Source organism: Varanus komodoensis, unplaced genomic scaffold, assembly GCF_004798865.1.
Source record: "Varanus komodoensis strain SLA01 unplaced genomic scaffold, ASM479886v1 scaffold9, whole genome shotgun sequence".
NCBI classification, from domain to species: domain Eukaryota; kingdom Metazoa; phylum Chordata; class Lepidosauria; order Squamata; family Varanidae; genus Varanus; species Varanus komodoensis.
In genome coordinates this window covers 12,879,625-12,905,652 of record NW_025336598.1, presented here as the reverse complement: position 1 = coordinate 12,905,652, position 26,028 = coordinate 12,879,625, and the positions used below count along the sequence as shown (strand labels likewise).

Below are 26,028 nucleotides of genomic sequence, written 5' to 3'. Positions count from 1 at the left end.
CATGGGTTCCCATGCTTGGCAGTCTCCAAATGGATGATATACTACTCAGGGACACCCGCTCCCCCAGAGGTGGGAGATATACTTTGGGATCCTAGAAGCTCTGTTTGCAGGGCATGCTTCCAGTTTTTACTCATTTATACATATTTTGGATATTATTTGCTTGGCCACATCCCTTACAGTGGCTAATGCCATAACAGAGCATTGTAATGAATGGGATGGCATGCCATTTCAGTGAGGATGCTCTACTGGAAGCTTGAATATGACCTGGGGTAGACCAAAGCCTGTTATACAATGAACACCTCCATTTCCACAGTAACTTCTTGTGTACATTGGGTATTATGGCCTGGATATATACTGCTTGATGTTTTCTTATGCCCCAGTGAAGCACTGAGCCAGGCTGTATGCTGTGGCATAACACAGAGGCACTCTCCTGGAGAATTGGGACGTTGACCTTCGTTGCCCCAGAGCTTACCCCACTTCCTTATTCAGCACACACAGACACTTATAAACGTGCATGCACGTTGCTGTTGGCACAGTGGCTGTGCACATACCTGTGTCTGAAACCCCAGATAAATCATTTGGCTGTACTGGAGGTGTTGGTGACTACACAAAGCATTCTAGGGTTTGCACTCAAGGCCTGCTGGTGCCATTTTAAAGGTAGGTCACTTCATCTTGCTGCATGGCAGGTCCAGACGTGGGTAAGAAATTGTGATTACACACAGAGCCTAATGATTGTTGCAAGTCACCTATTTTCCATCTTTTGGATTGTTGCCACTCGGTCAGCAATATTCATCACATGTGGTAAGTAATTTGTCTGGGATCATTGGCAAATGTGTCATTCCGCCTTTTTGTCTTCTACCAGTCTGTCGGCCATTGCCTACTGAGATCCATAACAAAGAAATATTTAGTATAGGTCAGTATATAAGTGTGTCAGTGTTTCATACTTATAATCAAAAGTGCACAAATTTAGACTTAACTGCTCCACAACTAGTTTTGCTAGGGATCATAAAAGGCATCCACAGACTGTGCAAGAATCAGTTCTTACTACAAAATGTTTCCATGTCCGTATGAATTATATGATGCTTTATCCATGTAATCATATGCATGAGGAGTTTTTATGGGAAGAGCTTGACTGGAAAGGTTCTTGGCTGAAAGGAACGTGGTTTTAAAAAGTCACTGTCGAAAATCATATTCCTCTGCTGTAGTAGGATGTAATCGTAACTTGCTCACTTTTGATTATTTTGATCTTGTACCACAGGTGGTATCTTCTCCCATTGTTCTGAGTATGTTCATGTGTATCTTCATGTCTGTTAGAGGAAATCTAGCAGAATCATCATGTAGTTTGCTGCCCCAGAGTCCCTTCAACAGTGCCTTTGCCAGTCAGAAAAGAATCCTTGTCTTGACTGAAGACTTGCATAAAAGCTAGAGGGCAGCATTTAGGACTCTCAAGTATTTGTGCGATATGGCTGTCATCACATTCTTTCCACCTTTGCATATAGACCCACTAGGTGTTGATCACAAAATACTCCTGCACAGTTCAACCCTATACTTCGCTAAAGAGCATACCCCACTGGGTTCAATGGAACTGACTCCCAGGTTGGTGTGTGTAGGATTTCAGGCTTAATTATGTGGCTTGTATCTCCTCATTTTTCATGACACCATTGCCTTTCAACCACTTGTCACTCTCATTATTCATTGTTTCTCATCTGAAATACAAATTTTGGAGAAGGAAAAGTAATTTCCAATGATGCCCTTGAGTAAGAAAAGGCTACTGTTGCATTTTATTTATTTATTCAATTTATATCCCACCACGTGTTTCAAAAAAGCCTCAGGATGGCTTTTTTTAACTGATAAAGAGTGTTGTGGCCTACTTTGCTACAGCCTGGACATGGGAATGTTTAAGTTGTATGTAAATTTTAAAAATATGTATTCCTATTCCCAACATAAAAAATATCAAATAATACAAATTTCTTCTTCCCTTTAGTTCTTACTGAATTTTTGCAGTACTATCCGCCATTGGTGTACACTATGCCATGGTTGCTTAGACCACTGGTCTTTTGAATTGCATGGCTAACTAAATGCCATGGGGAAATTCAGAAGTAAGATCAATACTTACTTTAAGGCTGTTGGCTAACATCAAATCCTATGGCAATGGGTTCCATTGGTTAATTGTGAAGAAATCTTTATAAGTTGTTTTAAATTTCCAGTCTATGATCCAATAATTGCTTCTTAATTTTGAATTCTGAGTAATATTCCTGCAGTGCTAGAATAATCTATGAATCCAAGTTTTTAAGTGACCTCAGTGTAATTGGGGATGCACCATTTCCATACAATGGGACTTGACTAGATGCCATCTGGGTCCCTTATAGGTCCACAGATACAAATTGATGAGGAGAAGCCACTGATGTGCCATCCTATGAACATCTACTGAGAATTAAGTTCTGTGAGACTAACTCCTAGGCTTCTCCTGGCAGCCTAAGGGAGTCCTCTCAATCACTTATGCTGGCTTGGCATCCTCATAACAATGAACAGTTGTTTTTGCTGTTGTTTTCAAAGGGAGGCTGTGAATTTCTGGTTGTATAAGGAATTGCACTTCTCAAGCGAAGACATATGGAGGATTTTAAAAGCAATTGTAAGACATGTGGCCCCGTTACGCCATTTTGCTTTTTAGCATAGAGAGAGGCTGTGTGTATGCGTGTGTGTAGCTTCTGAAGAATCTGTGACTGCAGCTCTTAGAAATAACATTCCTCACCCTTGAGCAAAGGACAAGTGAAATCTTAGCTAGTACAAGAGCAAAAGTACAAGATACATGTTAAAATGGACCACATATTGTTGTTCCCAGGAGAAGGCAAATTCTATCCTACAATCCCAGAGGAACAGATCCCCCTTTAACCCTACTAACAGCTTTAATTTTCCACATTTACCTGAGTTGGGTATCCTCTGTTTCTCTTACGGGTTCATTTTGCTTCAGGCCTGGATTCAAGGTACTTTGTTATCACCTTTTAAAAGCCTTAATTGGCATGAGGGCATTGATTTGGATTTCCTAGCTTAAGGGACATTTTCCATTTAATTGCATCATGCACTTGATGCCAGCTATATGAGGAAATGTGATGTCACTTCAAATTCCCTACTAAGAGTGGGAACCAAAGTCCCTGCTTCAGGCATGTCTGCTAGATGGCCTTAAGTAAATTCCTGTGTCTTGGCCTCAGTCCCCCATTTTGCAATATGAGAAGCCTGGTCACCTTCATGAGGATGCAGGGTGGGGTTACTGTGAGAAAGCATGGGACATGCTGTGAATGTTCCAAAGCACATACAAATGGTTATTAGTAGGTTTGCAGATAGTACTTTTTGCTTTCCTCTTATGAAAGTTTTAGTATTGTGAACTACTTTGACAAACTCTTAGTGATTTCTATGTATCATACTGCAAAGACGGGATTCCCAAATGGTCTTGTATGATTCCAAGATGCACTATAGGCTCTGTTCAGCTCTAGGGGGTGGCACTACCTGCCAAAGTCTATGCCTTGGTTGGAGTCCACTGTCCCTAGCTTTGGATCTCAGCTGTTCAAACCGCAAAGAGAGAGGGGCCTGTTGAGCTACTCGACTAATGGGCTTGATAGGGTTAGGGCCAGGGGGCAGTCTAGTGGCAGTGAACGTTCTCCTTTGTTCTTCCCTCAGTTGAGCATGAGGCTCCTAAATCCGGTCCTTGACAGGGCTACAGCTTTGCAGTTGCTGACTTCCCTGCCTACCCATTCTGACAGTGATATGTCTTGCAGTGGCAGCAGTAGTCCCTGGTCAATAGGACTGAGAAAACATTTCACCTGCACACCAACTGAAAAAGAGAAAGTGCAGGATTTTGCCTTCCTCATTGCAAGGTTATTTCCATGTAAATAAATGCATCTGGACTCTCTCTGTGGATGCTTCATTTTATATTGTTTATGTCAAAACTAGCAGGTTGATTCACTCTGGGCTGGATCCATTGGTGAGGGGAAGTAGAAGTGGCCCTCGGGATCTGCATAGGAATGTGCCACCCAGACCAGCCCTGCATGGGGGCTGGGAACTGGCCGTGATTGGGGTGGTAGAAAGGATTCACATGAGCACTCTGTGCTGTGGTAAGGCCTTGGCCTGCCCTCCACTAGTGCTCTGGCAAGTGGGTTAGGAAAGGAATTGGACAGCAGATGGATGGCTGATGAAAGGATCTATGCCCTTTGCTTCCACTAAGCCTATTCAAGTGAAAGTCAATAAATTCGTGATCAATTTATCGTGCCGACTAAGACTCTGTTCCTTTCCCTTTGTCACATGGCTCCAACTAAGTGCTGCACTGCTCGATCAATATATGTACCAAATCTTCTATTATTCACTCATTTCTGAGTTATGTGCTGTTGTATCCCAGGCCAAAGACAAGTGTATGTTGGCAAGGATGTACACTTACTTGTGAAAATAATATATAAAGATGCATTATACTAGGGAAAGTTTCTTGAAAAAATGCATGTAATAGGGAACTAGTACCTACACATAGGCTTGTATTAGAAGAAATGCATTCAGAAATGTGTATCATGGGAGAGATATTCATGAAAATCAATGTTTGACACATGTAAGGATGGACCTTGTGCCTAGAGACAAGTTGCACCACGGGGAGGTGTTGCTTTACACTTACACTGAAGTGATATTAGCTATGATACTTGAAAACTTATGAAATTACCCATATGACCTTGATACAGCATGAATCAGTTGCTTAGCTTAACGCAGTTAAGATTGGATAGGCAGTTTGGTATATAGCCATGACACAGACTGAAAAACAGAAATGGATGGAGAAAAGTTATATTGGTCAAGTAAGGGAGTGGGAAAGCACTAAGGATTGGCAGGTGGTATTGGAGGTGTGAGCACAATGGGGTACCGCAAAAGATAGTGAGGGTTGGGAAGGGTGATGGGTAGAATATATGTATGGCAGATTAAAAATGGAAAGTAAGAAAAAAAATATTTACCTATTCCAGAAGATAATGGATATAGGGAGATGGATTGGAATGCTGCAGTTTCCTGGTTCCAAATGTAGCTCTCCTGGTCTTGCAGGCCCGTCTACCTTTTTCATGTTCTTTCTTCCAGAAAACTTGGAGGGAAAATAAGAGTCTCTGTGTTCCCTTGTGGTCCTGACTTAACCATTACCAAAATAACAAATCAAATCAAGGTCCAAATCAAAGGGGATCAAAACCCTTTGCCACTGGTACATAGAGCTTCAGGTGCAAAAAGATTCTAGGTTCCTATAGGAATCATGTTCAGATATTGGGTCAATGTTCCTATTCTTGATGGCCTTTAATTGATGGCAGTCAGAGTCTTTACTGGGGCGTCATTAATGGAAACCCTAGATTCAGAATCTGTCTTGAGTCTATTGGTTCGGATAGTGATGCAGAGAGTTACATGCAAATTCTGGAGTCCTTGCTTAGGGGAGGATTGCTCCTGCTTATTTAACTAGATTAGAGGTCAGTAATAGCTTTCTGCCCCTGTTGATCTTTAACCACTTTTTAACCAGTCTTCCTGGATAAAAACTGACAATCTGCAGTATATAAAACACACCTGACAAGTGACAGTTGGACTTCTTGACAAGAAGAAGAGCGGGCAGAGTGATGAGTATCCCTGGCCCAAAATTCAAAAGGAGTTCCTGACTAGGAACACATTCCTCTTGGTATCTTCATATTCCTCTTCTGTCTCCTTTTCTGTAGAGAAAAGGAGCAGTTTTAAAAACAGACAGAATATCAAAATTTTTACATGGACATATTAAATCTCTTTAAAACATCAAAAGTATTATGACATTACTATTCCACCAGTTTAGTACCCCCCTGGGAACATGCTAAAATATATGTTTGAATGGGAGATCCACAAGATGCTGTGATCTCGGCAGTCACTACATTGCTGGCTTTCTGTTTTAAGACACAAAAGCTCCAGGGGAAGAGAAAGAAGAGATGGAAGTATCTCACAGAGGCAAGATTCTTGATTCGTTCACGTGCCATGACTGCTAATGACAACAGGGTGTAGAACTATGTCCAGAGGTATTGAGAGGTGATGCAGGAACAAGAGGGATTTTGAGTCATTGAATTCTGCCCACCTTCTCTGTGTTGTGATTAATAACTCTTTAAGGCTTTCCATGGTACAAGGTAAATGTGGTAGCATTTCAGGCTGTTGACAGTGCTGCTTCTGTTACAAGATTTTTTAAAAGTAAGTGGCCATCTTTGGGAGTAGATTGAATGCAAAACATACTTTCTTAAACTCAGGGACTGTGTCCCTTTGCAATGGTTGATGCAGTTTTGAATACTCTCCCGTGTTGGATGAACTCCCAACCAGTACCAGAGTAGCTCATCAGGGAGAGAGGTCATAGCCCAGCATTCCATTTCTTCTCTTTGCACAGTCGTGTTTGTGTTTTTTAAGGTAGGGAAAGATACTAAAATATGGGGCAGCACCTGCAATATGAAGTGAAAACTCAGTTCTGCCGTTTCATATCTAGGGAGAATTGAATGGAGAGAAAGTCAGTGTATCAGTGACTTTGAGATTTTTGTGCTTCTTTCACTTCACCATCTGCTGGACACTCAAAATTTGGTCAAATTCACAGATATTGGTGCAAATTTGCACTCAAAATGTGCAAACTGGCCAACACGGCATGAATCCCCTGTAACAGATATTCACATACTTTATTCTGGAGGGACATTTTTAATTTTTTGTTTTATTTGCAAAATAATTTGCAAAATATGCAGATTTGTGAAATAAAATGGAAGATTTAAACATTGGTCCACAAGCCCCATACACTCTGCATAACCCGGGCAAACTGGTCCGTTGCAGAAACTGCAAGGCAGACTCAAAAGAAATTTGTTGTTTTAGTCCATATGTAGACCAGCCTTTGCTGGTATAAACCTACTTTCATTATGTACTAGTCTGTTATGGCTTGCTTCACGTGATTGTCAAAAGTTGGGTTTGCTGAAGGCTGGGTTTGCTGAAGATACTATTACTTTGGATGAGGGAGCCTTTGCTTAGTAGTTTTGATACACTTTTAGACAGTTAAGTGAGGTTGCACCCTTAGAAATTAAATTTGGGGAGCAAAGTTTAAACCACAGCATTCTTTTGAAATGATTTGCCCTTTGTACACATAATAAACCTTTCCAGTTACGTCGTGTGGCCTCTTGCATCCGAAGCTGGCTTTCAGTATGGAATGGAAATGGAATGGAATGAGCTATATTTCCCATTGTTTTGGACTACAGCTTCCATAATGCTGAAAAATTGGACATGCCAGCTGGGCCAAAGTCTCAACAAGGACACCTGTTTGGGGAAGGCTGAGTTAGATTCTCCTCTAGGGAAGCATTGTGGGGTGGAGAAGGAAGAGAGGAAAAGAGAAAAGATAATTGTATCTTCAGTTTTGCTTCTTGCTAGAGACAGAATGTTAACATTCTGATGCTAGAAGGGCTTTCCCACCTAATCCAAATGTTTGGCAGTATTGCCAACATTGGATTAGATTATAATTTTACTGCAATGCTAATGGTATTGTTAGATGATTAGATTTGATTATAATGCTAACCATAGGATCAAACTAAATAAGGTGTTCATACTCAGTCCCCACAATATACTTTGGGTATGGGGTTGTAGATAGGAATGGCATATAGAGTCAGAAACTAATTAAATAGTCAGCAAAGCAAGCATACTTTAAAAAGCTCTAAAAACTTCCAAAAAAGGAAACATATTACAGTTATCTGCATTCACAGCACAGAACAAGTTTGGTAGTATTTAAGATAATTCTCTAGTGCTTGCTATTTTTAGCCCACGAGTAAGCTTCTGTAAGAGCTTTTTCAGCTATGCATCCCTTTAACCTGGCCTAACAAACTAAGCCAATAAGCTGTCTGATTTCCGTCTTACATGAGGAAGAGAGATAGCTGAAACAAATCATTTGTGGTGAAAATGTTTCAGCCTATCTTTGTATTAAGAGATTTTTTTCTTCCGTATGGATTTCGCCCCTAAACATCCCAATATTAAGTGTAGCTTGTCAGAGACCAAAATGTCAAGCTTTGCTGTTTTGAAATTGTAGAAGCAGATAAATAAAAATAGGATTTTTACAGACCCAGCCTAATGTGTGTGTTTGTGTGTGGAGAGGGGCATTACTACTTTACAGCTGTGAAACGGAATATCATCTCTTTAAGCTGTTCTTATTGACAAGCAGAGCCCCATAAAGTCTTGCAGAAATTTTGGAGCGTGTGTGTGTGTGTGTTGGGGGGGGGGGGTGTTTCTGCTTCCAAACATTTGGCATCCTGCTTCTAAGCACTATAAAGACTGCAGCCTTGAAAGGCAACCTGGAAATGCATTAAATAAATAAAAGACTAGTTTGCTGTGAAAAGACTGGAGTCACACATGGCTTGAACTTTCAGGTTTAAAAGAAAAGCCAGCATTGGGCATGATTCTTTTGAGAGGCAGAATGTCACAAATCTGTCCTCCATATCTGTGTGGTGAAGGCCACAGATATCTAGCACTGGAAATTGAAATAGCAACCATTTATCTTCCAGACCCCAAGTGCCAATAGGGATTGCAGTGATACTGAGCTTTATATGTGTTCCTGTGACCAAGTTGTGAACTCTTCAGAGGACCTCTGGCTATGCCCCTCATTGATTTAAGGGATGAGAAGAGTGGAGGTTTCTCCCAGCGCACCGAGCATCAGACCACTTGATGAGAGAGCTCCACGACCCTCACATTGCTCTAAAGGAGACTCCAGTGGTGTTGTCTGCCACCCTACAATACTTCAAGTTTTCCAGGAATGTGGCTGGGGATTCACAGCAGGAGTCTAACCCTCAGGGTCAATTTCCTTCCACTGCAAGTGGCCAGAGTGTGTGACGAAGCTCCATTCTGTTCAGGAGCACAGTGACTCTCCCCTTTCACCACAGTCTTGACCCATCCCGAGGAGGTGTAACGCCAAGTAAGATAAGGGCTTAATATTTAAAGTTTTTTATAGTTAATAAGGAGAAATAGCACTGGTCAGCATCCCCAACCTACCTCTACCTCCTTGAAATTTTCCCTCTCTGTTGATTAGCAGCCGGCATTGAAACTACGAGATGTAATGCAACCACACTGTACAAAATAAATCAAATACACCGGGGAGAGACCAAAGGCAAAGGGAAGGGAGGGAAGCCGAAGGGGAGGAGAGCGGAGAGGAGGGGAGGGGAGCAAGAAGAATGTCTTTTGAGTAACTGCTTTAAAATTTCCTCACGGATCTAGGTTAACTGTCAAGCAATTCGAGGAATGTCGGCCAAATACTTAGATATTTTTTGCTTGGCTTTTGTCTCTTAAATGACAGCTATTTATTAAAGAAAAATCACCCATGCAAAGCCAAGCCACATGACAAACATCATGAATAGTTTGGCCCTTAGTAGCACTTTATCCATTTTTTCTCACCCTGACTACCTGCCTGTGAATAAATTTAATTCATTACAGGCACTCTCAAAATACTTAGATGGCCAGTGTTGGCCATCTAATTTTCCTCTGTCTTCCCATGAATAGGGTGGTGAGGTACCACCTGAATTTTGCAAAATGTCAGTGGGGCCACCCGTCCCCTTTCCCCAGCATTCCCCTTCCCACATGTCCCAAATGCAGCCCGCCGTCTTCAGAAGAACCCATTCTGGCAGAGTACAGAGGGGACTACACACTGGGGACTGCACCAAAGCTGGAGTCCCCAGTGTGAACTCAAAAGACTTTCCTGAAGACACAGTGGGAACTCTGCCTTTTCCTATGATTGGCCACAATCCTATGTATGTTTAGGCAGCAAAGAAATTTTACAACACCCAACATTCTAGCCAGAGAATGCTGGAAAATCTAGGACTTCTTTGTCTTAGCATGCATAGGATTGCGCCCTAATTCTTCTTTCTAACTAAAAATATTGATATGAAAGAAAATCATTAATAGAATCAAACCATTCCCCTTGTAGTCAGGTAAGAAATTAAGGATACCTGCTGGTTCCTTACTCAGAAATTGAAAGGCAAGATAATCTAGGATTTTGATTCTTCCCTGGAAGCTGTATGTACTTTGCAAAGGGTTCACACATGCATGTTGTCTTACCACTTGGTTACTTGATGTGGGGGGTGAGCACTGTGTTTCATGTGCACATACTTTGTGATACTTGGCACTGTCTTCAAGTAATGCCACAGACTTTGTGCGCATAAATCAAAGCGGCTTAGAAAAGTCTCTCTGAAGATCTGGAAATCATGATCATAGAATCCAACCAATGCCTTTGAGAGGTGTGTAGATTCCCTGCTGAATTTACAAAACTGTGTTTTATTGTTCATATAAACAGCACTTCCTGGTCACTCCCTACTAACTGTCTGGGTTACCTTGCTCTTTGTTTGCAGTATTTATCATGTAGGGTCATACTCCTTTTGGTTAAAACATGGAGTAGGTAGTTTTCTAACTTTTAAATGCCAAATTGATGGGCATAGTCACACGAGAATTGATACAGTTAGTGTACAGTGTATCACCAAAACCAGAAACTGTGCACTAATAATAATCTGTGGGTATAAACTTCATGTGCAGTTGGACCAGAATGGAAGTCATCAGACCCCATTCCTGGTGTTGGGATCATGGCTGAATGAGGATTTGTGCCAGACTTTTTATATGAACCTTTTCCTCAGACCCGAATACCAAATTGCTCAAAAGTGCATCTGATAGAAACCATCAGTGTTCATTTTAGAGCAGGGGGCATCAGGAGTGCAGAAACAGTGAGCAGGGAAGGGGGAATGCAGAATTATTCAAAAACTGTTCGTTCCTCCAATCCAGTTTAAATGCATGTCTGAGGGCCACAAAGTTAGCTGTTAATATACATTTAGGGTACAGCACAGCTCAAATTGGTAGCTTTGACAGTTCTTCACATCGCCAGATACCTGTTTTCATCATGTGGAAATCACATGTTGCTCCCACTAGGATCAAGTGTTTTCCGTTCTTTCCATAACTCGCTAGCAATGTAGCAGCAGACTCCCTTCCAAAGCAAGTGGAGATATCATATTTGCCTTTATCAGTTGGCAGAAAAGTGAAGGATGTGTGGTTTGATAAGAATATAGCATACTTTGAGATTTGTAGCTCTTTAATTTTAGGAATTCAAAAGCACATTTGATAGTCACATTCACCAGTGCTCTAAAACCTCCCATCTCTCTAGGCTGAAAATAAGCATTCCCGTACCTCATTCACACTGAATGGTGGTGAACAAAAATGACACTCTGTTTTAAAAGGCTATCAGAGAATGCACAGTCTGTTCACTTCTGTCCATAAATGTAATCTCTGAATGCCAGGAATGTGGCTATCCCATATCTCTGAACAGTGTACAGCTGCATCAAGTGCTGCAATTCAGTGGTCACTATAAGAGCCCTGGGAGCAAATGAGCAAAGCTCTTTGGGCTATAGTGCAAGCGATTTCATCAACCATGCCTATGAAGACTGACACATTTCGAAGCAACGAGACACTGGGCAGAAGGGCCACCCTCAAGAAACCCTTGTTATGTGTTTCTGCATAGGCTTAGCTGTTTGTTCTCCTTGTACTCTGGTTTTTGTTTCTATGTATGTACAGCTCATGGGACTGCGGGTGGTACAGTAGTTTAAACTACTGTGCTGCTGGGCTGGTTGATCGAAAGGTCGACAGTTCAAATCCACAGGACGGGGTAAGCTCCTGTGCTTATCCCAGCTCCTGCCAAACTTGCAGTTCAAAAGCATATAAATGCAAGTAGATAAATAGGTACCACTTCGGTGGGAAGGTAACAGCACTCCGTGCACCTTGGTGTTTAGTCATGCTGGCCGCATGACCACGGAAACTGTCTGCGGACAAACGCTGGCTCCCTCAGCTAGGAAACGGAGATGAACATTGCCCCCGAGAGTCAGACATGACTGGACTTTAATGTCATGGGGAAACCTTTACCTTTATGTACAGCTCACCTGCAGCTTGTGTGACATCCCTGCACCCAAGCAATGGATTATAGCCGTTCAAATTCCTGACCATCCCATTCTTGCAGTCCTGGGCAAGCCACAAAAAACAGAAGACTTGCATGGCTAGTAAGGCTGTGTTTGTCTTAATGGGTTATACATTCTACAGGCTTGTTTGTGTACACAAACAAGCATATTCTTGCTTGTGTGTATACAGGAGAATATATTGGGCATAACCCAGCTGCTGAATGAGAGAACTATATAATCAAAGTAGTTAGGAACCACCTGACAATCAAGAGAGCTTTTCACTTTGGCTTAAAAATCCTTCCTTAGCTAGTGAAGTAGAAATTAACAAACAAACCACAGAGTTATTTTAAACCACTTTTGCATGTTCAAAGCATTTCACATATCTGATCATACTTCCAAGAACCTGTAAGGTAGGTTGGTAAAATTATTCCTATCTTGCATATGGGAAAGTGTGGCTGAGAAGGATTGACTTTCCTTTAATGTCATCCAGAGAATTCATTGAAGCGGCATGTCTTGACCCCTGGATTTCCTGATTTATGGATTATACTCAGAGCCTACATTGCCCCCTACCCTGCTACTGTCTTACAGAGTTGAAGACTTTACACTGTGTGATTAATTTTGGTTTATTTATTTGTTATGTAGAAGTAATCAAGGGTAGCTAAAGTAGTGCTTCTGGCTCTAGGACAGAATCCCTGATTATATGATGGCTGTTGCATTTGTGAAGTGCTAATTGCTCTTTAGTCTGTTTGCAGTTTTCTGTTTGTTCAAGGAAGAATTTTGTAATAGAGACCTAATAGCTGACTCACTTCAGGTTCAGAGGTTTACTGGTATTACATTTGAAAGATCTGTGTATGTCTGCTTACAGCTTGGGCCTATCCTTAAGGACAGGTGGGCGGTGTAGGCAAAAGCTTCCAGAGTTACCACAGCATATTTGATGTGGAAGGGCAAAGTTCAAAAGATGGGGTTGACTGAGGTATAGAGAGTACCCGCTCTTCCTGAGATACAGCCCAAAGACCAGGTCTCCTCTCCTTTTTGGTTCTTCAATATCTACTTAACATGCTTTTTTACAGTACCTGAGCATCAAATTGAAACTGCCGGGACACCTACAACAGGTCCTCAACCATTTTGGACCTGTGGACATATTTGGGAATTCGAGAACCTGCCGTGGGTGCCATCTCAGAATGTCATCCATAGAGCATGTGGCTAGTCAGAGAATGGCTTCTGTAGGTGCTGGGTCCATCAAAAGTCAGCTAGCAAGTGTTGGTGAAGAGTAGTAGTGAGTATAGGAGCCGGGTAGCAGGGAGGCAGAAATAGCATGCAGCAATATAGACAAGAAAGAAATAGCAATGCTAGAGGCTAGGAGAGAGGAGAAACAGCAAGATAATGAAATGGGGAACGAAATGGTGAAGCTAGAGGCTGGAGGGAGAGGGAAACACAAGGCAAAGGGGTAAAAAAAGTTGAAGGCCGCTGGTTAGAGGAGGAGGAAAAGTGAGCTTAAGAGGCTGGGGAAGTGAGGCTGTGTGCTGGGAGGAAGAGGGAAATAGCAAGGCAAAATGGAATGGGCTCGAGGCAAGAAAAGAAGAGAAAAAAGGACTGCCAGAACGGGTTTCAAGGTTTTTAAGGGGTTTTTTAAGGGGGCAGAGAGGAGAAGTTTGTGTACGCTATTGGACGTCCTCACAAGAGGGTTTTTGCTGAAGACTTGCTATAGTCAAGCATATTTTGGAAATGTATTAAAACATGGTTGAGTTAGGTTGTGCCTCTGCCACCGTGGACTCCTCTTTCCTCCCCCTCCCCAGCTTTCTTCTCCTTTTCCTCTATTAGCATGACAGTTTAAAGATTATTCTTATACACTGTCAAGTCCCTGCCTAAAGGAGTTTATCCTCTAAAATGCAACACAAGAGGGACAGAGGAGAGGAAATGAAAAAATGGGCAATTATTTCAGTTACACAAACGTAGGCACACAAACGTAGTTACAAAGCAGGGCAGCCTTCCTGAACCTGTTGCCATCCTTACTGGACTACAACTCCCAGAATCACTCAGCCAGACATGGAGGATTCTACGACCTGTAGTTCAACACATCTAGAGGAAGAGGCAAGTTGAGAAAGGCCTATTGCTATTTCAGTTAACTATTAAGTGAATGTTTTGATATATATATTACATATCAAAAGTTGTCTGCTCTGGGGCTTGGGGATTAGGCTGGCCATATAGTTAAATAAAACCTGTGCAATGGTAATAGCCTCATTTATGCGTGTGCGTGCACACACTGGGAGGAAGGAACAGAAACCCAATAGTCCCCAGTGTTACTTCTGCATGAAATTGGGACTACCCCCACAAGCATGCAATAACTTGTAGGCATGTGATGATGATATCTGTGCAGTTCATTGCTCATTTCTATTTTAGTCCCCTGGCTGGGAAAGGCATGAAGATGACAAGCCTATGAGGAAATATGACAAGGCACCAGAATTTAAGAGAGGAGGAAACTGTCCTGTGGCATTGATATTGATAGGCAGGATATAAATGCAATAATGATAAAAATAATGACAATGGAAGCCTTAGTAATGATAGTAGCTGATATTGTTAACTTACTATTTCAAAAGGGAAGTTAAGGCTAAAAGAAAAGGAGCTTCCTTATTCTCCCCTGTTCCCACTATCAACTGAATTTGCAGCTACAGAAACATTTGAACTGCTGCTTTTCCGTGCCATGCTGTTGCTGTTGTTGCCATTTATTTCCTTTAACAATAAAACAATTACAAAGCTTTGAAACCAGTGTCCCAATCTCCAAATGATATGGGATAAATCCATTATAACAACACTTTGCAAATCTGATTTATCCATGATCACACCCATCACTTCTTGCTGCTTTGCAAAAGTTATAAAACTTATAAAACAAGCAAATGAAGTAATGTGTGTATGTGAAGAGAATTATTCTGGGCTAGAATAGGTGACCAGTAAAAGCAAGGCTCATTCAGCTCCAAATTATTTCATAAATATCTTGTTTCCATAGCTGTTGCAATGTAGTTAAAATAAACCATTTATCTTGTTTGTTTAGTTGGTGCTTTGGTAGATTTTCCCTACCAAGCAACCAGTGTTTGAACTTGGATCAGGTATCACCATATATGACGAGGCTGGGTCATTATTATCCCCTCCTGTGTCTGCTCGTTTGCTATTTTTGTCCGAGAGAATGAACCAGACAGAAATTAGAGATACCATTTGATTGTATCAGCATTATTAGTTGCTTAATATTCTCAGGTTCTAAAATTTCCTGCCATCCTAACTCTGGAAGATTGAGCAAGAGTTTAACTTATTTGAAAACTATCAGTGAACTCCTACGGTCCCACACGAGTGGACAAGAGAAATTACAGTGCATATCCAGAGATTTACAGACCTATTAGCCTGACCCTTTTTACCTGAGGAAATATTAGATCATCTGTTACAACAATTAAGTTGTAAGTATCTGCAGGAAACCAGGCAATTGCTAGCAGGGTAAAATTGATTGTATCGTTGGGCTGCTTTGGATATTTGATGCCCAGGTGAATCTTTCCAAGGATCCAGTGACAAATAACAGGACTCTGCACACTGCCTTCTTCTGGTAATGATGACTGTGATTGATGGGTTCTTCTGAGAGCCGGGCCATGGCCTCAAGAATCCGCTCAGGTTGCTGATGTCATTATCTAGAGCGACCCTCCCCCACCTGGAGTTGCCCAGATTTGTTGGTCTCATTCAATTGCCAGTACTCTTTCCATGGTTCACAACATGATAAAAACATGTAAATATTTAACATCCAAAGTGTAAAGAAGTTTAAAACAGCTAGTAACAATTAACAGTAAAATTACCTGTACCAGATTAGAAAATTAACATTAAAAATCTCATCAAAAGCAGTCAGCTTAACCTGGTACAGAAAAGATGACAGAATTGCTGCCAGGCTTTCATTGTTGGAAAGACCATTTTATCCTTTGGGGACCAACACCAAAAAGGCCCTCCTTCTTGTTGCCACCTGAGAGGAGACCCTCACAAGAGGGTTTAGATGCTTGTCACAGTGTTTGGCAGGCTCATACTGGGTGATACTGTCTGGAAGATGCTGCAAATTGTAGTCCAGCATATTTGGTTGGGGAAAGCTGAGCTGGAGCTTCCTGTCCTAAGTGCTTAAAGATGCTTGGGTGGAATGTTTGGTTTCCTAGAATACATATAATTTCCCCCACTTTAAAAAAAGCATTCGAGACAGCTGCAGTAAACTCAGACTCAAAATATAAAATCCAGTTTAAAATAATGAGAACAAAAGCAAATGACCTGGGAAAATAAAACTAATTTAGTTTGCTGCCTAAAAGATAACAAGTGGATATTTCTGTGGAGGGAATTCCAAAACTGGGTCACTACCACAGACCCTATTTCTGATCAACACTCTTCTAACCTTTGAAATTGAGGGGGAGGGTACCTGAAGGAGACTTAAATGAGGATGAATTTAAAGAACAGGCAAGTTTGTATTAGGAAAATAAGGTCCTTCAGATTCTTTGTGCCTAAGCCCTTTAGAGCTTTATAGTTTAAAACTAGCACTTTAAATTGTGCCTGGTACCCTAGAAGCCAGTATAGATCATCAGTTTCTGACAAAATATGCATTATAGGTCCTTTGGAACAGTATAGTTGCCCTACTAAAAGTGTAGTGTATTTTGTGAACTGGTTGAAGTTTCCAAAGGCAGTTGCATGTACCACATGTTACAATAACCCTACTGGATGCAACTTCCAATTAAATAATGCAAAGTTGGTTTTCTGGGATCTTACCTTATAACATCAGAATTATCCAGACTGCCTTGTACTGAATTTGTTGCTTTCTTATCTGCCTCAGACCTTCTGCCTTGGTCATTTTTGGAATTTTCTTGCTATGTCCTGAATTGATGGCATTATCAGAATGCACTGGGTTCCTTCTATAGGGTTCTACTGTTAAATCTTTGTGACATATAATGTTATGTCAATGACACTTTGAACTATTTTCTCATCCCAAATTGGCGTTATGAGGCAATCCAGGTCTAAAAATGGGTAAGAAAATATTTTTGTGGTTGACATGAAAAGATAAGGCATTTCCCCCCCCCCCCCCTTGGATCAATGCTGAGTGTTTGTGATTTTCTGTCTTGCATATCAAAAATGGCTGGTTAGCAATCACTGAATGGGAACACTTGCATTTGTAGCATTTGCTAATATTTAGGTTTGTCTTGGCCACTTCAGAGTGGCATTAGAGTGGCAGAGTGGCATTAGAGTGTCCATCATTATTGGAAGCACTTATGGAGGCTGATTAGGCAAAGCAACCCATAGTCCATGTTTATAAATACTTTCTGTTGGTGAATAAATACCATACAGAGGATTTCAAGCAGGAATTGGGAATTGGCTTGTCTATGTAATGGGTGTCTTAGGGCGATCTTCTTCAGTCTGATGCCCTGCAGATGTATAACCATTCCCATCAACACCTCAGCTGTATGCAGAAGTATTTGTGGCATTCTACTTTAAAGTAAAATGCCAATATTTCCGCTAAACTTCTCCCACCTCTCCTCAGAAGTCCAGGCTAGTTCCAGAGAGGCAGTGCAGTGTGGTGGTAAGAGTGTTGCGCTGGGACCCAGGAGATCCAAGTTCTAGTCCCCGCTTGACCATGAAGCTCACTAGGTGACTTTGAGCAGGTCAGTCACTCTCAAACTGACCTGCCTCACAGGGTTGTTGCAGTGAGGATAAAATGAAGCCATGTAAGCCACCTTGGCTTCCTCACAAGGGAAAAAGGCAGGATATGAATGCAATGTAACGTGCTAATAATGGTAAAATTAACACAATTGGCTTGTTCTTATAGAACACCTCCAGTATAAGCCATTTGGCAGCAACATGATAACATGTGGAGTGACGGTTCCTGGCATCAGAGAGCATGTGGGACTGCCTAGCAGGATGTTGCTGCTTTTGCACAAAAGCAGCTGCAAGGGGACAGTGTGTGTGCATGTCCCCATCTTGCATGTATGTACTCCTTAGACAGGCACATATGAGCAGGCTTGCTGGGCTCAGGCAAGAGGGAGGATGCCTAGATCTTCCTGGTCACCAGAGTCTCTTCTACATATAGACAAACATACCATGAACATTCCTACACAGAAGTAATCTCCAGGCATATAGAAGCTGTATCCTGACTTGCCTTGCGTGTTTTGGAATGCACAGACTGGATGAGAAATCCATGATGTGTCTTGGCATTTTAAAAATGTGCTTGATATGCTGATAGTAAGGTAGATGGCAATGCATTTGCCACCGTCAAGTTCTCGACACATTTAAACATCCCTTGTGTGCAAAACACAGTTAATGCATTTATTTAGTAATCAGCATATTATCCCATGTAGTCAGTAAATGTTGAGGGCTGAACTGCTGATAAGATCATTTGCTTTCAGGTGTTTTCTCAATATTGTGCACGGTGTCAACCATAAATTGAGTAGAGTGACCTTTTGGTTCTGAATCAAATTGACTGCATTTCTGTGCTTTCAAATATATATATGTGTGTGTGTGAGAGAGAGTGAGCAAGGGAGGAAGTCTGCAACAGTTGTTTTGTTCCAGTACTATAGTCTCCTATCATTTTAGTTTTTTTTAACACAGTCAAAAGTTTGATAGCTCATTCTTCTTTTCATTCTCTTGTGTTCAAAATCCTGGCTTTGGTGTCAAGGAGAAGAACAGACAGGCAGTTTACACAAATGAAATCTAATCATTTAGCAGCTTGAAAGAACCTTGTATGATTTTTGGCCCAAGGATGTAAAAAGTGCTGCTACAGGTTGCTTGCAAAGCGCTGCATCTGTGAAACAAACAAGTCAATTAGTAGCACCTCAGTTTATTAGAAACTTTATTGTCAGGCCATAATGAAAACTTCTGAGCTAAAGCAACTCATTAGAAGCAATAAAACATGCAAGGTGTATTTTTGCTTTTGCTGTTCAGGGGAAGACTTTTAGTAGTTTCTTTTAAAATGCTTAGCACCAGAAAAGGTCAACTTTTTACCCAAAAGAAAGTATCACGTTAAGAAGATGGAAGGTTGCATATTCCCTGATTTGTGAGGGTCACATTTGCTAACACAGGTATTTTGCGTCGATGATGCAATGCCATCCATTTACCCTGATAGTCATGCCAGGCACCTTGGTACATACTTGTGATCAGGAATTCAGTGATAAACACTATCTCTAGTTTGAGTCCATGAAAATTATTTCCATAAACTTCTTATTGATTTCATGCAATTACTTAAGAGAAAGAGAACTATGTGATACCATTTGAGATTAATTCATATCTTCTTCTGATATTGGCTTGACTTGAGGCTTGAGTAGATCTGATCCCAAACTCTTCAGGGTCCAATTACTACATGATCTCCAAATTGGTGGGATTCAGAGAAAGAGTTGAAGCATAAGTTCCCTTGTCTAATTTTTTATTTTTTGGGGCATCGAATGATGGGCAGTGAACTGGTGCTGAATAGAGAATGACTTAAAATAAAAATGCCCCAACATATCTAAGGACTATATGTTCTGCTATTTCAGAAAGTAACTCTTCCAGAATTTGAGTCCTCAAAAGGAATCTCACTTTCAGCTGAAACCCACCTGAGGTTCTTGTCAGCCATAAGAATAAACTTATTCATAAAATGCTCCTATCTTTCCTGTATCAGAATATACTGGGGATAACTGCTACAGGTCATTATGCCCTGGGAAAAGTTTAGTTTTTTGAATTCTCTGAGAAATATTGATTTATTGATGGCAATATCATTTTGTATTGGGAAAATCCAGCTCTCAGATCATTTTTGCTTCACAAATATTTAGCAGCTCTTTATGTTTATATGAAATATTACCAGACTTTCACAAGGCCATCCCTAAAATGGATGGGATCATTGCAGCAGGGTGCTGAGCTTGCAGTTTCTTCATTGACCCTGTGCTCAGCACCTGTCTGCATCTCTTCAGTTCTCCCTCGGTTGAGGCTATCCCGTATAATTGCTGGCATGTCCCCTGTGGAAGATGAACCTTATAAGTAGGAATGCTCAAATAGTGAAATTTACAGCTTTTGGCTGCAGCTAGACTTTCTCTCTGCGCTGTCAACACCAGGACTCATACCATGAGCACAAAGCAGGGAGTCGACATTTTAATGAACATTACCATAAGCCTGAGCTATTATAATATTGCAGTTATGCTGGGGGGAGGGGGTTACTGCAAAATGACCTTCGCTCAAGACTTTTGTATAGTTTGCTAACTGAATTGCCTGGCTTAATGGCCTTGCATTGGTGTGCAATGGCAACTGCCTCCTGGAATTTGTGATGTACCCCAGCAGTTGGGATAGGAGGTAGAAACAAAATGGGTTTCCCGTTGGAATCACGCTGGGAAAATGAGTGTGTTTTTGAAGAGGGATTGGTCCTGCCTTAAAGAAAGCATCATCAGCCATTGCTTTCTCAGATGGCTTCACCCTTTCTCCTTTGCTGCCCCGGCTGTGTAAACTTGCCTTTCTAGGACCCACAGCTGATGCCCCTTTTCTCTCTTCCTCTGTTTTCAAATGCCACCTCAAAACTCTTTCCCACAAATTCTTTGGGAAAACCTCTTAGTCCCCAGTTCTCACACATACTAAATGTAACAATGCTACATTCTTCTCCCATTTTCTCCTGTTTCCATCTCAGTCCCATTTCCCTGGCCCAAATTTTGTATCTGAAGTTTCCCAGGCCTTGTATGTTCTAAATAATTATATATATTGGTGGTGGTGGTGGTGGTGGTGGTGTTGCTGCTCCTGCTTATCATCATAATCACCATCATCATCATCACTGCTATGTAAATTGGGGTCCTTAGCCCTTCTGTGGGCACACTGGGCATTTTGGGAATGTCAAGGACACTCTCACTAAATGGCTGCCAGGAAAAAGTTGTTCACCTGCACAAAATGATTGCCACGGTGGCCAGCAAAAATGCTAATTTCACAGAGGGGAACCTAGCAACACTCAGAGAAAAGCACTCACAGAGGAGCAAAATACACACTCCTCAAAATCAAGCTCAACAAAGCACACACGCAATATAAATAAACTTGCCAGTCAGCCTTTCTCACAGGACCCTGCAAGAGACAGGCCCCTGAAACTTCCTGTTGCTCAAGGGAGTGGGAAGATTACTCTTTCTCGTCCTCCCTTTTTCAGCCCTTCTCTGGCTCTGTTAACTAATAGAAATGTTTCTGTATAAAACAATGTTTAGGAATCAGCGCCTGGTTAAGTTTCCAAAGGGTTATCTCCCAACGTCATTTTGCTGCTTAATGCATTCCTACTGCCATGTCATTTATGAGGAGACGTGTGTTGGCTGGGTAGAGTGCCATCATCTATGGTGACGTTGATTTATTTGCTCTGTAAATTGGGACTGGAGCAATAATGGAAAGTGACATTAATTGTTTTAACAGAGTCCTCTTTGTCACATTCTTTGCTTTTTCTCTGAGGGGGTGTTTGATTGTTTGAAACTTGTGCAAAAAGCTAATTGAAATTGCTTTGATGAGGCAGGCCAGTGTCCACTCCACATTCTGACTTTGAATGTCAACATGTTTCAGTGTCGGTGGGAAAGCGCAAAGGCAAAGAGTTGGGGTGACAAATGCTGAGGCTTCTGTAAGAGTTTATATGATCGAAGGAGGAATACTGACTTGAGAAGAGGATTTTTAAAAAGTTCTCTGGGAGGGTATGGTAAACAGCTGGGTGAATTCAGGACATGCAGAAGCGCTCCTCTCCAGGCCTATGGGCCCAAGAGATTCTGCTGACAAAACTAGTAGCAGCGAGGGATAGGGAGAACTTCAGAGTTTATGAAACTGTGCCTTGTAGCGATTTCATTTATTGATACAAAAATGCATACCCTGCTTTCCTCCTCCAAAATGTAGCAACTCAAAGCAGTTAATTGTATATGAATGTGTATATATAAAAGTGGGCCAAAAGTAGGTATACAGTACAATCAGGTCTTGTTTAGCCTCTTTGTCTCAACTTTGCAATATTCTGGAACCTGTCCCTGACACTGTGGCACAAAATCTGGTTAGCACCCATGTTGATAAAGGCTTGAGAGATTAACTCCTTCAATTTGCCTACTGTGTGCGGTGTCCTCTGTGACCTGATCAGTATTGCATACCTACTTTTGGCCTACCCTATACACACATGCACACATCAATTATCAAAATATAATGGGGTGGGAGGGGAAGAGTCCTAATGAACAAAAAACCAGAAAAGCAAAACTTACAATCAAGGTACAAATTGAGTAAGAACAGAATCTACCCCCCTCCCAAAGGGAAATGTTTTCAATTTCTGGTGGAAAACAAATAGGTAAGATGATAATCTCTTTGGTAGTAGGTTCCACATAAGGGGCACCATCAAGAAATGTCTCTTGCATCTTGCCACCAGCCAGGCCTCAAGGTACAGGCAAAAGGCTGCAGCAGCTGAGCTTAAGGAAGAGCCAATTCACATGACAGGAGACAGACCAGAGGGCATAGTTGTCTCTATTTGAGGGATTTGAATGTATTGGCCACAATCCAAAACAGATGTCTATATGTGCATTGAAAAGGTATTTGCCCACATATGTCCTCTAGTAGCACAAACATGTGCAGAACCCTTTTGAAAAATTGGTTTTGACTAGTAGAAGTCCTCCCAGTTCTTTTGAACCTCAGATTTGCAAAAGCAAGTAGAATGCCCAAATTCACTTCAGATTTTGCTTCCAGTGCAATCCAACGACAACCTAATGACACATGGAAACTCCCCACTGAGAAATTGCTCTAGTTCTTAGTAAAGCTAGCCCTTAGCAAAACTCTCTGTGCCTCCACATTTCAACATAACTAATTCTGTGCAGGCAATTTGAATACCCAAGGATCTGAAAGTTGTTTGACCATTATGTACAACAACAGCAACGAAAGGGTGTGTGGAACACTCTGCTAACGTGTATGCAATGAAAAGAGATCACTGCATGTAGGCCAATCATGTGCCAAGCTTAGGGAGGCAGCAAGTTTTCTCTTTCTTGTTATTCATCAAACAAACCATTTCTTTCTGTTGTTCTCATGTAAACTGTGTTTGCCTGACAGGCAAGGGAGCGGTTGGGATAAGTTAGAGGAAGTTAGAATGAAGAAAAATCAGTTTTATTGACTCTTGGCTTATTGAATAGATGCACTTACAAACCTTGTTTCTTTATTGTTAAATCTTTATTGATACCTAATAAGCATAACAACAACAAAATATTAGAAACAAGGTTTGTAAGTGCATCTTTTTGCACATCAGGCCAACACTTTTTTGGCCTTGATCAAACAGTCTAAATATACGCATGCTTAAATGCTTCCCCCTCACACACACACTGAAGATTTAACTGCACAGGAGTTAATTCAGTTAAGAACTGTCCTAACTAATCTCTACTGAGAAAATCTTTTGTTCTGAGGTTTGCACTGTGTTTCAGGTACTACCCCTTGTCTGTTCCTGGGTGGTATTAAACTACTTAAGTATGACATCTGCAGAGAATATCTAAACTGTTTCCCTTTTCTCTCTCTTTCTGAAAAATGTATTTGACTGCCAGCAAAATCTTTGCATGGACTCCATAGGGAGTTATCCCAAGCCCTAAGTCATTAATAATTGTGGTGACAAATCTCTAAAATATAATAAGTGCTTTTATTTTTCTGCCTTCCAAATATATGTATGATAATTGGAACGTATTGCGTTGAGAAATGCTAAGATTTGATGCAAACAAGTCCCTGGTACTGAAATAAGATATCTAGTACAAATTAACATTGCAGCCACATCTGATTAGGAATTAATCTACTTTTTATAATTGCAGCCTAAATTAGATAAAGCATACGGTAGTTGTATTGGGCACTCAAACTACATTGACTGAAAAGGACAACTTCAAAGGCAACCTGCAGAATACAAGTATTTTAAAAAAGAAACCACCAGCACTACTAATAAGAGCATCGATAGCTATTCTTCAGATCTGTAGAAATATGGGGCTATGTATTGGTTACTAAATTTGGTAGTTGGAGGAAGCATCTAGAGGGAAACAATGGTGTATGCATCTTTTCTCCTTTTGTGCTTCTCATTTAATGTCTTATTTTTGAGAGAGGTAGTTTTGCTAGGTGTTCATTCATTGGATGAGGGTGAGAGACATACATATATCTTGGATGCAGAACAAAATATATATGATGATTGAGTAAGATGTGTTAATGTGGGATTAAAAATAGAGCACTGGATGGTGAAATACGAAACAACAGTTGCAACTTGTAATAGGTATGTTACCCAAAAGAGCACCCTGGCTAAGTTAGTTGCAATATTGCAGCTTACTCTTACAAAAATTGGTTTGTCCAAATTATGTGCTTTGTGCCTATAAAATTATACTATTCCTCCCTGACTGACTTTTCTGTCTTTCCCCCCTACTTTTATAGAAGATAGATGAAGAGAATGAAGCAAACTTGCTAGCAGTTCTCACAGAGACATTGGATAGTATCCCTGTGGACGAAGATGGATTGCCTTCATTTGATGCACTGACAGATGGAGATGTGACCAATGAAAATGATACTAGCCCTTCACCAATGCCTGACGGCACCCCTCCACCTCAGGAGGCAGAAGAGCCGTCTCTAGTAAGAATCTACCTTCCTACCATTTTACAGGAAATGGAGGTGCCCTCTCACTATCCACTACATGGGTATGACGTAGTCACAATAAGGTTTGGACTTTTAATTTAGGCTGGAAACCCAAAGAAAACTAAATCACACTTCGAAATTTGTGGGAAAGCTCAGAATAAATATAGGTCTGTTTCTTAAGAAATTCTGCTGGAGAGGATCTGTAGTTTTGGCCAGTTGTTCTTCTAATACATGACAGTTGTTGCTTATGTTCAGAAAAGAAGAACTGTACATGTGAAGAGCTGGGCTGGGTCATATCAAGGGCCCATCTAACCCAGCATTCTGTTCACATACTGGCCAACCAATCCATGAGTAGGACATTCACACACTAGCACGCTGCCTCTGATACTGGAGGTGGCATATAGTCATTGGGATTACTAGCCATGGACAGCTTTATCCTCCATGAATTCAAATATATATCCTTACTAGAGGCACTCTGGCACACGTGTTAGCAATGTGTTAAAAGACATTTATATAATAAGGGTTGGATTCAGTTTTGCTATCATTTAATTGTCTGTTAAGTGGGTGAAAGGAAAAGAATTCCTCTGTGTAGGCGGATGAGCTATTGAAGCTGCCCCTCAAAGAAGTAAGTAAATGACTGCCCACTTGCCAATGCAGAAGCAAGAGGGAGCTATGCTGATTTTTAGTTTTCAGAAAAGGAGACGAAATCCATGCCTGCCACCCTCCAGCCCATTCTCTGAATAGTGAAACTAATGGCTGAACAGGCCCCTGGGTAATAGCCATATTGATGCCAACCAGTTCCTCAGAGAACTGACAATGTTAACAGATAGTCACAACCCCGAGGGCACATTTGTCATACTGATTTAAACAATTTTAATAGTCACACCCTTCCTCCCGGAAATGCTATTTGAAATGGCTGTAGTAACTAAAATTTTGTGAGATGGCCTGCAGGGGTGAGCAACTTGCAGCCCTAGACCTCAGCCTAATTTCAGAGTCTCTCACATGCCACTGGTTCAGACCTCTGGTGACAGCAGTTTGTTCTTCCCCTAGCTGTGGCAGAAAAAATAAGAATAGGAGAGAAAGGGAGGTGGCAAATTGAGGAAAGGGGGTCAGCTTATGGCTCTGGCCCGCCACTGACACACAGTGCTCAACACATTGTCCGAGAGAGAATGTAGCCCTTGGCAGAAAAAAGACTGCCACCTCTGGCCTAGAGCTTATACTGCTGGAGAATTCACAGTACCCTTTCCTAGTGACTGTTCTCTGGATACTTTAAGGAAACCTTGACAGCTAAATGGCTGTAACAGTCTGGCCCATTATACCGCAAAAGTTAATAAACAGGATGTGTGTGGAGCCTCCCAGTTTTCTTGAATGTGTTTAGTCGTTTCTTTTTCCCCTGTCTCAGTTCACACATAATGTGTTTGTCTAGGGGAAGTCTCGAGTTTTTTGCTAGATATATCTAAAGTACTTCCAAATACCATATTGCAGGGCAGCCTTC

General features: G+C 41.3%; 1 protein-coding gene across 4 annotated transcripts in view; it reads left to right on the top strand.

The window, feature by feature from the left end:
* The window catches only part of PPARGC1A (PPARG coactivator 1 alpha), a 221,233-nt gene that overhangs the window by 145,696 nt on the left and 49,509 nt on the right, over positions 1-26,028 (top strand). For all 4 annotated transcript variants that reach the window (XM_044417824.1, XM_044417826.1, XM_044417823.1 and 1 more), the window contains exon 3: positions 24,336-24,530. In XM_044417824.1, the coding sequence (XP_044273759.1) occupies positions 24,336-24,530 (195 nt within the window). The remainder of the gene's footprint in view (positions 1-24,335; positions 24,531-26,028) is intronic.